General features: G+C 35.6%; 2 protein-coding genes across 5 annotated transcripts in view; one reads left to right on the top strand and one right to left on the bottom strand.

Annotated features, from left to right (window-relative positions):
- The window catches only part of LOC143238925 (uncharacterized), a 291,462-nt gene that overhangs the window by 204,861 nt on the left and 70,614 nt on the right, over nucleotides 1-15,987 (top strand). The gene's annotated exons all lie outside the window — the stretch shown is intronic.
- LOC143236753 (testis-expressed protein 2-like) overlaps nucleotides 1-15,987 on the bottom strand; it is a 37,113-nt gene that overhangs the window by 6,593 nt on the left and 14,533 nt on the right. For 3 of the 4 annotated variants that reach the window (XM_076475241.1, XM_076475242.1, XM_076475240.1), the window contains exons 5-8: nucleotides 13,944-14,209; nucleotides 13,321-13,413; nucleotides 8,789-9,019; nucleotides 296-416 (exon numbers count right to left, since the gene is read on the bottom strand). In XM_076475241.1, coding sequence (XP_076331356.1) covers nucleotides 296-416; nucleotides 8,789-9,019; nucleotides 13,321-13,413; nucleotides 13,944-14,209 — 711 coding nt within the window. Of the gene's footprint in view, nucleotides 1-295; nucleotides 417-8,788; nucleotides 9,020-11,921; nucleotides 12,691-13,320; nucleotides 13,414-13,943; nucleotides 14,210-15,987 lie in introns of those variants that run through there. The other variant, XM_076475243.1, reaches the window with a different exon arrangement.

The raw sequence follows: 15,987 nt of genomic DNA, 5'->3' as shown, positions 1-15,987 counted from the left end.
ATTATTCTAAAAGTTTTAGGAGATGTATTTTCTGTTAAAACATAATTTCCTGGACTCAAGAAGTCAACATTAGTGTCACTTGACAGTTTTTAACCATGTTGTCAAGAAGAAAAATGACAATTCTTTATTGATATGTGAAATATAGTTGATTTACTGATTTTCCTCTGCTTATTTCCCTTAATAAGAAAACACTAATATGTAATCATTCATCTCAGTATGGACAGAATAAAATGGAAAGCTTACCATGCACAGAAGTCTACAAATATGTACATATGAACTTGTAGATATAGCTTACCTGAAATTCTATGGACAACTTTTTTTCAATCCATTCTGTGACATGACCTATGGTGACTTTCTTTTCTCCTAATTTTGGCCTCGCCGAAATGGATAATTTGGGGTTACCACGAAAACCGTACCTTTTTTAAAAACACACTTTGTTAGAACATTTCACACCTTTTAAATGAAATTATTTGATATTTAATACATATTCAAATATTAGACATGTATAAAAAAGAAAATACAGTTTCATACAATATTTAATTTTACACATGTAAAGTTTCTTCAACTCGAAACATTGAAACTGTCAAGGAAAGACAGTAAATTGTGAAACATTTACTTCATATCTAAAATTCTGTGAGCTACGTTTACTTTTCAATAAAACTTTATGCAAATAAAAAAGGCATGAGACTATGAGTTTGAATCATTAAGTGACAATTTCTAGTCCCATGAAGTCACAGTTTGTATCTTGCTTTCTGCTCTAAAATGTTATTAATTCCAAAAGAGTCCACATGCCTGCAAATTCCAGTGATGTAGATTTATCATCTTAGTACTGACTCTAATAATAAAATATTAGTGGTTAAGGAGCACACATTCACTGAAGTAATTTCAACAACTTATGTGATCTGAATAATGATTAATCATAGATACAGAACTTCCAAACTGAATAAATTTGAGAGGAAAAAAAAAGGTAAAAAAAAGCCTAATTAACAATTTTGAAAATAGAAAACTCTCAGTGGCTACAATAAGTTACCTACGTCAAGTAGTAAAACCATACAAATAGTAAACTGTTGAGTAATATGGCTGCAATAACATAAAATAGAAAACTCTCAGTGGCTACAATAAGTTACCTACGTCAAGTAGTAAAACCATACAAATAGTAAACTGTTGAGTAATATGGCTTCAATAACATAAAATAGAAAACTCTCAGTGGCTACAATAAGTTACCTACGTCAAGTAGTAAAACCATACAAATAGTAAACTGTTGAGTAATATGGCTGCAATAACATAAAATAGAAAACTCTCAGTGGCTACAATAAGTTACCTAGTAGTAAAACCATACAAATAGTAAACTGTTGAGTAATATGGCTTCAATAACATAAAATAGAAAACTCTCAGTGGCTACAATAAGTTACCTAGTAGTAAAACCATACAAATAGTAAACTGTTGAGTAATATGGCTTCAATAACATAAAATAGAAAACTCTCAGTGGCTACAATAAGTTACCTACGTCAAGTAGTAAAACCATACAAATAGTAAACTGTTGAGTAATATGGCTTCAATAACATAAAATAGAAAACTCTCAGTGGCTACAATAAGTTACCTAGTAGTAAAACCATACAAATAGTAAACTGTTGAGTAATATGGCTTCAATAACATAAAATAGAAAACTCTCAGTGGCTACAATAAGTTACCTAGTAGTAAAACCATACAAATAGTAAACTGTTGAGTAATATGGCTTCAATAACATAAAATAGAAAACTCTCAGTGGCTACAATAAGTTACCTAGTAGTAAAACCATACAAATAGTAAACTGTTGAGTAATATGGCTTCAATAACATAAAATAGAAAACTCTCAGTGGCTACAATAAGTTACCTACGTCAAGTAGTAAAACCATACAAATAGTAAACTGTTGAGTAATATGGCTGCAATAACATAGCATGATCTTTAATGTGCAATTTTAAGAAGAGACATACACACAATTTTAAAAAAACACATGAAATGTATGAAGTAAATATAAAGGTATCGTTACTTGAATCTAGGGTAATCTGTGTGAAGGTGGTTGGTTGATTTAGTGTTTTATGGCACAAAGCAGCTAGGTTATCTGCACCAAACATCTGGTAAAAAGTTAAAATTAGAGCAAATGGAGTAAAATTCATAAAAAGAAACTGAGGTGAAACAAAACAAAGTTTAAAAAAACAAACATAAGTTGCATAAAACCAACGTTGACATCTAGTCTACAACATTAAGATAAAAACTGCAGTAAGAGAAGTCGTAAATGACTTTCTGTAGCATTATGTCAAATATCATAACCCACCAGGAGAAGACTAACAGGTAAGTACAAAAACCATAGTCAGTCACCTGAAGTTGGCCTTTCCAGTCCTGGTTCCGAGTTATGTGACATTATGGCCATTTTCAAAAAGTAAAGTAATAGAAGTTTTAAAAGATGTGAAGCAAAATTTTAATAATAATTCGCCAGGATGCCTAATGGGTATCTCACACAGCAGCGTTAGTCACCTGACGTTGGCCTTTCCAGTCCTTGTGTTGAGTTAACGTTACGGCCTTTTTCTAATTTCATATCGAACAAGAGAGACTGATTCTTAAAAGGGAACCACATTAAAAAAGGTTTAATGTACAAATTAAAAAAACTTAAATGACATTGAAAAGATTAATGGCCTTTAAGAAACTAAAAACGTTATCAAGGTGGACAGTGTCACCATCACCAATAACACTGTCTAACGTGATGGACAAACCTTGGGACAGAACATGTTTAAAATGGTGCCGTCGTTGAGAGTTGTAACGAAAGCAAAAAAGTAAAATGTGGCTTATTGTGATCTGAGTGTTACAAAGACTACACACCGGTGCATCAGTTCCAGATAAAAGAAAACGATGAGTTAAAAAACTTTGACCAATGCGTAGCCTAGTGAGAACAACTTCCTCCTTCCGAACTTTACGGAAGCAAGACAGCCAAAGTCCAATAGAAGGTTTTATTTGGAAAAGCTTGTTTTCATGTTGCTCACTCCAAGTCGACTGCCAGATGGCACAGAGCTAAGCCCTGAATACAGGACCATAGTCCATGTACGGAATAGGCATAGGGGTAATAGTGCCAGAGCAGATAAGATTTAGCTGCCGTGTCTGCGTGCTCGTTCCCGCGAATACCAACGTGGCCTGGAATCTGGAAAAACTGGATAGAAGTAGTTTTAAAGAGAAATGGGCCAGCCGGTTTATAATATCGGTGAGAACAGGGTGTGAACCAATGTGAAGCGATTCCAGGACCAGTAGAGAACTAAGCAAGTCAGTATAAATAGTGCAGTTTGAGTACTGCTTAGCTTCTGTGTTATCCAGGGCCAAAAAAATGGCATACAGTTCAGCAGTGAACACAAAAGCTGTAAAGGGGATTCTGTGTGCAACCACCGAACTGCAACAAACCATGGCAGAGCCCACAGAGTCGCCTGATTTTGAACCATCCGTATAAAAAGGAATGGAAGGATGGTTCGAAAGATGTTCAGTAAATAAAAGACGGTACTTCCAATTGGGAGTATCTGCTTTTCTCAGATGACTTAAAGAAAGGTCACATTTGGGGGCTGTAATAAGCCATGATGGGATGGGCTGACCAGTGGATTCTGCATTGTTATCCAAGAACAGACCCAATTCATCCAACTGCACCTGGACACAAAGGCCAAAAGGAGCAATGGCAGATCGTCTGTTCTGAAGAAGTATGGCCCACTGAGGAAGGAAAACACAACCCTAGGTGGGGTGCTTTGATAAGGAACAAAGTTTTGAAGCATATAGTAAAGACAGTTGCAAACAGCAGAGGTGCAAAGAAGGTTCAAGAGACTCCACATATAAGCTCTGAACTGGGGAAGTGTGGAAAGCCCCAGTGCAGAGCCAAAGTCCTTAATGATGAATGGGGTCCAGCATCTTTAAGGCTGAGGGTCTGGCAGAGTCATACACCAGTGATCCATAGTCAAGTTTCAATCGAATAAGAGCACGATATATCTTCAGCATAGAACATCAATCCACTCCCCAAGTGGTGGTAGAGAGGATATGGAGGATTTTCAGTGCTCTTGTACATTTGACCCGTAGCTGCTTGATGTGTGGTATAAAAGCCAGCTTATGGTCAAAGGTAAGCCCCAAGAACTTTGTCTCAGGGACCAAAGGCAGCACAACTTCACAGATATGGAGTTCAGGATCAGGGTGAATACCCCGTTGGTGGCAAAAGTGCATGCAAATGGTTTTAGAGAGAGAGAGAGAAGTTAAAGCCATTTTCTGTGGCCCATTTCAGTAAACAATTGAGGACAGTCTGTAGCTGCCGCTCAATATACCTCATATTTGACAACTGACACGAGATGTGAAAGTCATCAACACAGAGCCCGTTTGCAACAGTGAGAGGGAGTTGTTCAGTGATGGTATTAATTTTGATACTGAATAGCGTGATACTCAGAACACAGCCCTGAGGGACTCCAAGTTTCTGTACAAAAGAACAAGAAAGTGTTGAACACTCACAAACTTGGAATCTCCTGTCCATTAAAAAATTAATAAAAATGGGCAAATGACCACATAACCCATATATATATATGGAGGTCTCGCAAAATGCCATACCTCCATGTTGTATCATAAGCCTTCTCAATGTCAAAGAATATTGAAACAAGATGTTCTTGTTTGAGAAAGGGTTTTCTAATTGACATTTCTCAAGTTGAAACAGGTGGAGAACTGTCTTCAGAACCCACACTTGGTTGGTAAGAGGAAGTTGTTTGGTTGGAGGAACCAAACAAGACGAGCATTAACCATCCTCTCTAAGGTCTTACAGAGACAACTCATCAAAGCAATTGGACAGTAGTTTGAAGGAATCTTGGGATCTTTCCCAGGCCTTGAGAAAGATAAGATAATAGCCTGGCGCCAGGCATTAGGAAAAACATTATCTTGCCAGACCCGATTAAAAAGAATCAGAAGAATAGCAAGAAAAGCAGGAGATAGATGGCACAGCATGTCATAGTGTACATCATCAGGTCCAACAGATGTACTGCCAGATCGAAGAAGGACCAGTTTCAGTTCCACCAGTGTAAAGGGGCAAATATAGTCAAAGAGATAGTCAGTTCGAAAGGAAAGAGGTGAACGCTCTGCCCCGAGTCTTGATGGTAATGAAGGTGGAGGAACAAGCAAAAGTGCTAGATACCCGGCAAAAGCTTTCACTTAGAGTATCAGCAATGCTCTGGACATCAGTTACTTCTTGACCATCAGAGAGTAAGATCAAGAGGGGGACAGAATTGTAGTGCCCACTGACCTTTTGAACCCTGTCCCATATCACCGTGGAACTGGTGTCAGAAGATAAGTATCCTAGGCCTGTTTTTGAGCCTTCCGTGCCATGTGGCAGGCAGGATTCCACCACGGATGAGGATATAGTGGAAAACCTGTCAAAGTTTTAGGAATACATTGAGCAGCTGCTTGTATAATACAGTTAATTACTACTGCCACACAATCGTCTATTGATGAATGACAGACGATGGCAGGATCAAGTTCTGCAAGAGCAGTGAAAGTGGACCAGTCTGTCTGATCCAGCTTCCACTGGGACACGCAGGTAGGGTAGCATCGTCCAAAAGTATAGGAAAATTATCACTGCCTCATGGATTATTGTCAATTATGGGAGAATAATAAAGGGGAGCAAATTGAGAGATCAATAGCAGTAAACGACTGACTAGGTGCATGAAAATAAGTAGAAGAACCAGTATTGAAAAGAGAAAGGTTGTGATCAAAGAGTATATGCTCTATGGGCAACCCCCTCCTATCAATAACAGCACTTCCACAGAGGGAATGATGTCCATTAAAGTCCCCCAGGATTAAAAAGGGAGACAGCAATTGTTCAATGAGAGCATCAAGGTCTGATTGATCATATGTCTCTCCATGTGACAGGTAGAGAGAACAAACAGTGATGGTATGACCCAAGGAAACACGAATGGCTACAGCCTCCAAGGGTGTGTTGAGTGACAAAGACAGGGTGGGCACATGCTGAACGACCAACAGTGCCACCCCTCCATGTACTCGTCCATCACACAGCCTATCATTTCTGTACAGAGAAAACTGCCAAAAGGTGACTGTATTGGCAGGTTTCAGAAATGTTTCTTGTAAGGAAAGACATACAGGATGGTAGGAAGCAATCAGTGTTTTAATGTCATCCAGATTAGAATGTAAACTAAACCTCGACAGTCCCATTGTATCAAGGTGGCCATTTTTTAATGACGTGTAGATGAATTGGGTGGAGAACCCTTCTGTTTACGACCATGTCTTGTTTTCTTACTGTCCTTATTCGAGGGATGTCTATCGACCTCCATGGATCCTGCCCTGGGTCGACTGGGCAGGCCTTTGTTGTTGGAAGGGGATTCCAGTGACTGAAGATGCAAACGAATAATTGTTTTGTTTCTTAGGGTTGGAGAAAAAGATGAATCCGAGGAAATGCCTGTACCTGGAACCAAAGGATGTAGATCTTGGGGTTTGTTAGAATGTATGTAAGTGACAGAGATGGGTGTTGACGTTGATTCATCAACTTTTTTAACCATGGAGGTCAAAAAGGCTTTTCATTTGTTTTGAGAACGATTCTTTTGGAGGCACAGAGAGATTTGTCTGCACTCCCACAGTAGTTGTGGAATGAAGTGCAGCAGCATATGTCCGAGATGAAGCTGTGGACAGCAATTTTCGAGCCTCAGGATAAGTAATGTCATGAATTGTTTTCAAACGCTGCATGCACTTATTTCTTCCAACCATTTATGGCAAGAACGAAAGTAGAACGGGTGAGAGTCATTGCAATTGACACAATGAAGGTCTGTTTCACACTCAGAGGCATCATGGTCCTTGCCGCTGCAATGAGCACATGTCAAGAAACCATAACATGATGTCTTTGAGTGACCAAACCTCTGACACTGGAAACATCTTAGAGTTTGGATTGTACGTCCATATCCTGCAATTAAGATAACCTGCCTTGAAGGTATTGTAAACTTCAATCTCAAGTAATCTGTGTGAAGTAAATATAAAGGTATTATAGCTTTAATCTCAGGTAATCTGTGTGAAGTAAATATAAAGGTATTATAGCTTTAATTTCAGGTAATCTGTGTGAAGTAAATATAAAGGTATTATAAACTTTAATCTCAGGCAATCTGTGTGAAGTAAAGGTATTATAAACTTTAATATCAGGTAATCTGTGTGAAGTAAAGGTATTATAAACTTTAATATCAGGTAATCTGTGTGAAGTAAAGGTATTATAAACTTTAATATCAGGTAATCTGAGTAAAGCAAATATAAAGGTATTATAAACTTTAATCTCAGGTAATCTGTGTGAAGTAAAGGTATTATAAACTTTAATATCAGGTAATCTGTGTGAAGTAAAGGTATTATAAACTTTAATATCAGGTAATTTGAGTGAAGCAAATATAAAGGTATTGTAAACTTTTATCTCAGGTAGTTAGTGTGATGTAAATATAAGGGTATTGTACAGTTTAATCTGGTAACTATGTTTTATGTTGATTTACACAGGAGCAAGTTGTTCTCCTATATATGACTGTTAGATGCATGTAACGATTGCAATTCATAGATGAAATCTGAGCCTTGTCTAAGCATAGTTTACAAGAGTTTAAATTAGACAAACATATGTAGATAGAAGTAATTTATTAGTTTATATGCCAGCAGTTGTGAAAGTGTTTTAATTATGGAAGAAAAGTTAAAGGTACCAAAGACATGATTTGTTTCAGTGAATGCCTGTTCTGCGAAGAAGTGTTTATTGGTCATGCATGGGGTCACTATCTTATAAACAAAGTCATGAGTGTGCTGTATATATCTTATGAAGATGAATGGCTGTAAAACATTTATAAAAAGTTGTGAAACTTAAAGTAACAGCTCCACTTGGTAATAATATACCATTAAAATTCGAAAAATCAGGTAATATCCAAAATATACTAACAAAGCTGTAAGTGGTTACTAATTAAATGTAATGAAAAATAGCAAAAATAAATATTGTTGTTAGTCTACTTTCAGTCAAGTTCAATAACAGCTAAAGAACAGAAGGTCAGGTCAAGGACAGTTTGAAATACAGCTTACTGTCCACCTGGTGGCATAGAAAACATCTTGTAACCATAAGAAGTGAGAAGGAAACAATTCAAGGCTGTGTGTGAACAAAGTCAACTCTTTTGCAACTACAACTGATTAAATTTGGTTAACACAGTTTTCTATCTCATTGTCAAACACTTTCAAGTGATGATTAAAGGCAATTCCTTGATAACATTTCAATTGTGTTTTTAAAATCATTATCATTTTGACAGAGATGTTGTGAATGCTATAAAATACACCAATTGGTGTCATAGATCTACACTTAAGTAAAGTTGCTTCTTATGTGGACTTTCAGAAAGATTTAAAACCTCGTTATGGTCACAGTTTCAAGGTTTCAAAGCTCAGCTGAGACAAACCTACCAACACTTTCAGCTTCCCAAAGATTACAAACTTGAATTTACAATTATTGTTAATTTTAAACAAGCTAAAATTACAATAATTTAAAATCACTAAAATTAGAGAGAATAATCCATCCAATTTAAAGGTACTTACAGGAAAGATACAATGTGTTATGAATTCATCCTCAACTTACCACAATCAATTGATAAACACAAGAGTTACAAACCTACAATAACACAGAATCCAGAAATTATAAACACTCTCTTTAACTACACTGAATGTAAAACAAACCATAAATACATATTAACATGCTTTGAAACACAAATTATGTAAGGTAAAGTTCTTATGACTAGTTACCAGAGTCTATCAGTTGGTGCTGGAGGAATATTGATTGCTAACGTTCCAACCAGACCATGTACTTCAACTGTTAGGAGTATGGGAGTGTTAGAGACCTCTTCCATTGCTCTCTTGATGTATTTATTTTCTGTGGCTTGTTGAAAGTAACGAGATTGAGTCAACTTGTCCACAAATCTAAGAATCTTTTTACTGGTACTCGTACCAGTAACATGAGCTGAAGTGACGAGTGACCTGTGGGATAAAAATGTGTATGATGTTTTCTGCATTCTTGTTCATTATCTATTGATATCCAATATTTAGTATTTATTTCACATTTTTCAAGCTGGATAAAACCATAAAGCACATACTGCTAAACTTCAATACTACAATTAAATCTTTAGTATCAGTAACTGATTCAAATGTTTTCAGTTCTGACCATTACACATAACAGTTGTGTGTAGTGGTGTGCAGTTTAATGAAAATCTGTTATTTTATTGCGTTTGCAAGAGACCAACTCATTAACACATCCAGCAACCAATTAGCAATGCTTACAGAATTCACTACCACCAAAATTACCTACAAATAAATGACTTAAGTATGGGCAGTCCCATGTCACCAGTTCTAGCCAACATTTTCATGACACAGACTGAATCACAAGTAATCAATTCAGCCTTACACCCACCACTATACTGGTACAGGTATGTTGATGATACAATTTGCTAGATTTACATCTACAGAACTCACACTTAGTTCTTTCAACCATGTTAACTCCAAACACACCAACATTCAGTTCACCTCCAAAACCGAGAAAACTAACCAAATAACATTTTTCAACCTCAGGATCACAAGAACCAATACACAATTCAAAACTGAAATCTGCAGAAAAACAAGACAAAAACTCGAAATATTAAGAAATCAAATAAGCATGGCCACAAAACTATGCTCACCCAATCAAATTAATGATGAAATCAACCAAATGAAAAACTTCAACATCAACAAATTTCCATAAAAAAAAATACACATACCGAGATCAAAAACACAATAAACAACAAAGAAACAGTAATAAATGTAAATAAACAATAAACCATAAAACTTTACACTGTTGCACACCATGTATTCCTAATATCAGTGAAAAAGTAACCAACATTTGGAAAATTCTTACAACAAAACACAACATTCCACTAAACACTAAATTCATTCAGAAACCAGGTACAAAACTGAAGTCCATACAAAGTAAAAACTACACTGACAAACATAACACCAACATTATTTATAAAATACAATGCATGAACTGCCATCACTTCCCCATTGGAGAAACACCCAAATAAATGGAAAACCAGATTCAAAGAACACAAAAAAACACCTTCACACATTTTTGAACATTAAAATCAAATAAACACAACATAACCATAGAAAACACCTGGATACTAAGTAGGGAAACAAATACAAAATAATTCAAATTCAAAGAAGCCCTACTTATACAACTCAAACCAGAATTAAACCAATATAAAGAAACACCTTTATATCTATATCAATTAATAACCTAACAACTAACTGTAATGCCCCCAACAATCTTATATCAATTCACACTTGTTCCTAAGACATGTCCAACAACAGTTAGTTGCTCTCTTTGTTAACCTGAAGATGACCTAAGAAGGTTGAAACATTGTTCTGTACTTAAAATTTTAATACTCATACCAGCCATCTTTAGAATACAGAGATCTAAATGACACATATTTACCTAAATTCGACAAACAAAATGGTAAATCATAAAAAATGAGCATGCTTTATTGAAGCAAAACCATAATATATTTCTCTGTGAAATGTTAGCATCCATATCAATTGTTACCATGACTGATTTACGAGTGTCACACGTACAAAGCTGTTCCTAGCTTTCAAACAAGACTATGGGGGAAGGAAGTTAGCCAGCACATTCAACATAAATTATCAAGCTATTATTATCTGAACAAAAGGCAGGAGTTGACTGTTACTCTTATAGTATGCCCATATCTCCAAAGTGAAGAGTCCTAAGGTTCACAGCTGAACACATTAACTACCAGATGATACAGTATGTCCTGAGATGCTCCTAAGTTAAGTCAACTAAATAACATTAATTTTTAATGAAAAACTATAAAACATGTATGCCTATCATAGTTTAAATTATCACATTAACCTATTTGATCCAACATCATCATATATTCTATTACAGATTTAAATATATTACAAATAAACTAAAAGATAACTACAATGTTGTCCTCATGTTTACATTATGTATCATTATTAAATTAGGCTTTAACAACACTATGTAACACAAATTTTGTTCCTGGATAGTATGTGTTATTTCTTAATTGCTTATGTTGTAAAAGTACAGAAAATGGCCATTATTCCCTTCAAACTTTGGTTTTGTGACCTGGATAATGAAATTTAGAAATTAACCTATTTTCTATGTAAAAATAAGCAAATTTTCCACATTTTCATTTGTATAAGGTCTGAATAAAACGACATATGAATCTAGATTTACAGGTGTTTATACTAAAGTTATACAAAATTGTACAGAAGTGAGTAGTTTTTGAGATTTGCAATTGTAATGTAAATCACTTTTATGTACGAATCCCCAATATAGTCTTCCATCATGCATTCATTATATACTCCTTGGTGGAAGCATTCAAAGTCCAGTATATCTTTGTGGAAACACTCGCCTTACTCCTCTGAGTGTGCTTCCATGTTCTCCTTGAATTTATCAAAATGAGCATCAAGGATATGAACTTCAGGGACATCCTGCAGCCCATTTTGTCCTAGTTCTTCACTAAAGCCTCAACCAGTTCTACAAAATTTTTGGCCTTGTGATTGTCCAAGAAGCCTCAAATAACTATGACAAAGCTGCCCCAAGCTTTTTCTTCCTTTCTACTGAGCTTCATGGTAAACTCTGTACACTCCAGGATCTTATTTATTTGTAGTCCAACAAAGACACCAGTTTTGACCTTTGCCTCATACAGCTTAGGGAAGAAGTCTCGAAGGTACTTGAAGGCTGTAGACTCCTTATAAAGAGCTGTGACAAACTGTTTCATAAGACCCAATTTTATGTGCAATGGTGGAACAACACCTTCTAGAGGTCCACTAGTGGCTTACACTTGACATTGTGCCTCCCCACAGAGAACTTGATCCATTGAAGCCAGTGCTTCCTGCTGTAGTGTGCTGCAGTGTCCCTGCTGTCCCAAAGGCAAAGATAACAGGGAAACTTGGTAAAGCCTCCTTGGAGACCCATCAGGAATGCCACATTTTTGAAGTCTCTGATAACCTCTCAACCATACTCATCACATTTCAAGGCTTCTAGCAAGGTCTTGACACTGTTGTATTTCTCTTTAAGGGGCACCAAATGAGCTATCAATGAAGAGGTGCTACTCGTTTGGGTTACAGGCGATTCCAATTGTTTCACACAGACTGGATATATCGTGGCAGAAGCATAGCCCATCTTGACGAGCGAAAAAGCTTGACAAATGTTGGTGATGCTCCCTCTGACTTGCACACTTTCATCTAATAAATCCCACTCCTTGACTTTGTATCAAGCCAATGAGGTCGCTTTGATTGGGGAGGTATGGGTTTCTCTCACCAACTGCGTCTCTGAAATTGTAATCTAGATCTTCAACATATACCTCCTCTTCTAATTCGCTGCTCTGTTCTGAGAATGGCTGCTTTCTCTCTGGCAGAGTGGGTACAGGGAGCTAAGGGCAGTGTGGCACTGGGGCAATGGATGATGGAAGGTCTGGATATATGATAGTAGATGCATTCTTGCCAGCCCAACTTTTATAAGGGCCCACCATGCAGAAGTAGCAATTGCTTGAGTGGTCAATGGGTTCACGCCAAATTCTTGGAATAGAGAACTTCATGGCTTTCTTTTCCCTTCTGTATCTACTTGGAATGTTCTGGAAAATGTGTAAATTTCAAAAATTTCATTACAAAGTTTGAAGATAAAAATAGGTCCTTTCCATTTACTTCATGCATAAGCAATTAGGAAATAACACTTTCTGCCCAGGAACAAGTAAAAATTTTGTTACATAGTGTAATTAAATAAATGCATGTTTGGATGTTTCTAGAGACATACAGTTATTTGAGACTATATTTGTCACATATAAATCATTAAATTTCATTAAACATTAAAACTCTCAAGTAACTAACTTTTAATAAATTCAGTTCTAAATAGCCTTAAATTAATAGTGAAAGCCTCTGCTCCACACGCATTACCTGAGATTAAACTTTACAATACCTTGATATTTACTACTCACAGATTACCTACGATTACCTAAGGGTCCACCAACACACAGCTGAGCTATAGGGAGCTAATGTTGATGATGCAGAGTTTATCGCTTACCAAGAGGGAGATAAGACGTTGAGTATTTCAACTTGATAGACATGTTTACCTAAAGGTTTTCAATCAAACTTAATAGTTAAACTGTTAATACACTCTACTTCCAAGAGATTAACTGAAAGAGCACATACTGATCTTCAGATAAATGTTTATCTTTTCCTCATAATTTAAGTAACTTTTAACTTACTTTTCTTCAGTGTGGTCTACAGCACTTGTACTTAGTTCATCGTCACTTGATGACTCTGCACTGTCTTCTTCATCACTGTCATACAGATATGATCTGTAAAACACAACAGTAACGCAAGTATAAAACATAAAAATAAAAGGAACTGACCATTCTGAAGAAAACACAAGTTGGTTTTACATTTGTTTACATGGATGTTATGGAGACTAATCAATTACATAAACAATCTCTTACAGTTCTAACTATCCAAACCTATTTCTCTCCATTTACTTATTCATTTTTCTTGTTACACACACAGATCAATTATTGCCACAAGGCACTAACACGATAAAGAATGTTTATTTATTTCTATTTATGTAAGAGCAACAGAAAAATAAGACAACAAAAACACTCTTCAGGCAATAAAGTTCAGTAGAGTGTTAAATCACATCTGTAATGCTAATTCGCTAAAGAACCCTGTAACCTGTTACACTTCAAAGCTTCATTTAGAAATAATATATGACCATTACCTTGTGAAGTGATACATATAATAAAGAATTTACTTAAACAAATCAATTTTTACATTGGGATTACTGGAAATATACGACCATTAACCAGTAATGTCATACATATAATAAAGAATTTACTTAGAGGATGGTTTTTCTATCCCAATAGCTTCATCTCGTTCTGAGGAAAATGAAGGAAGATCAATTTCTGAACCATATGTCTTCTTTAATCTGAGTAAGTTGAGCTGAGTTTTCAAGGTCATTTGGAAGGAACCCTGATAAGTGAGATCCATGTCAATCCACAATCCTTCCTTATCAATTACAGGATCAGAAACACGTTGTATTATAGGTAGGCTCATTCCCAGGTCAATGTCTGTCAACTGAAGTTCTTCTATAAAGTAAGGAACCTAGAAAAACAAACAAATAATTAATACATGATACAAAAGTTATAATTTTCTAATACTAATTTTCTAGTACTTTCCTCTCTCACAACATTAGTTACTCTTGTCCAGTCCTGCCCTCTACATTCAAACTTTTCTCTTTATGCATGCCATAAGCCTTCCACCCTGAATTACAATAAAGCAGACAACATATTCAGTATGAAGGAATAAGGGCATCTCCAATTCAATTAACCAGCCACTTCTAGGAGATGATGAATACAGGTGGCCAACTTCAGTTAAGAAGAAGCCAGTCATCAAAAATATGCAAAAATAGCTCGTTTGGGTTGAGAAAATATTTTACATAGAAAATCAAACAACGTTTCGACCTTCTTCGGTCATTGTCAGGTTCACAAAGAAAGAAAGAGGTAACTGACTGGAAGCTGACCACATGTTTAGAAGGGGTTGTGTAACTGAGTGTCGGAATGTAGAGGGAGGTGTTAGATGTTTGAATATATAATTTTATTTATTTTATTATGCTAATATAGGTATAAAGGCGTTCCTTTATATTGGTTTATTTTGAGTTTAAGTTGTTGTATAAGTAAGGGTTATTTAATTTTGCATTTGTTTATGTTTGTTTCTTTATTTAGTATTTGAGTGTTTTCTATGGTTATGTTGTGTTTATTTGACTTGCAGTGTTCAAAAACGTGTGAAAGTGACTTTTTATGTTCTTTGAATCTGGTTTCTATTTTTCTACTTGTTTCTCCAATATAGAAGTTGTGGCAGTTATCACATTATATTTTATAAATAATGTTGGTGTGGTGTTTGTCAGTGTAGTTTTTACATAGTATAGACCTCAGTTTTGTGCCTGGTTTTTGAATAAATTTGGTATTAACTGGAATGTCATATTTTGTTACTAGTTTTTGCCAAATGTTGGTTATTTGTCTGCTGATGTAGGGAATATATGGTATGCAGCAGTATATGGTTTTGTGACTTTTTGATTTGTGAGATATATTTACTTTTGTTGGTTGATTTTTCTTTGTTTGGTGTTTGTCTGGTGTGGTGTTTGTCAGTGTAGTTTTTACATAGTATAGACCTCAGTTTTGTGCCTGGTTTTTGAATAAATTTGGTATTAACTGGAATGTCATATTTTGTTACTAGTTTTTGCCAAATGTTGGTTATTTGTCTGCTGATGTAGGGAATATATGGTATGCAGCAGTATATGGTTTTGTGACTTTTTGATTTGTGAGATATATTTACTTTTGTTGGTTGATTTTTCTTTCTATCTAGGTGTGTGCGTATAATGTTTTCTACAGTTTGTGGAGGAAACTTATTGATGTTGATGAAGTATTGTTTTATTTTGTGTAATTCATCGATAATTTTATCTGGTGAGCATAGTTTTATGGCTGTGTTTATTTGGTTTCTTAGTATGTTAAGTTTTTGTTTTGTTTCATGTGCTGAGTCCCAAGGAATGTATAGTCCACTATGGGTTATTTTTCGGTGGATTTATGTTTTGAATTGTATGTTGGTTCTTGTAATTTTGAGGTTAAGAAATAATATTTGATTGCTTTCTTCCTGTTCACATGTGAAGTTAATGTTGGGATGTATAGAGTTAATGTGATTGAAAAATTAAGTGTGTGTTCTGTAGATCTGAATCCCATAATCTTGTCTTCTACATATCTGTACCAGTATAGTGGTGGATGTAATGCTGTGTTAATTGCTTGTGTTTCAACTTGTGTCATAAAACTATTGGCTAGAACTGGTGATACTGGGTTGCCCATGCTTAGGCCATTTGTTTGTATATAGTT

This window comes from Tachypleus tridentatus, chromosome 13 (assembly GCF_004210375.1).
Source record: "Tachypleus tridentatus isolate NWPU-2018 chromosome 13, ASM421037v1, whole genome shotgun sequence".
NCBI lineage: Eukaryota > Metazoa > Arthropoda > Merostomata > Xiphosura > Limulidae > Tachypleus > Tachypleus tridentatus.
The sequence above is the reverse complement of the archived record's forward strand: the minus strand, read 5'-3'. Positions and strand labels throughout refer to the sequence as shown.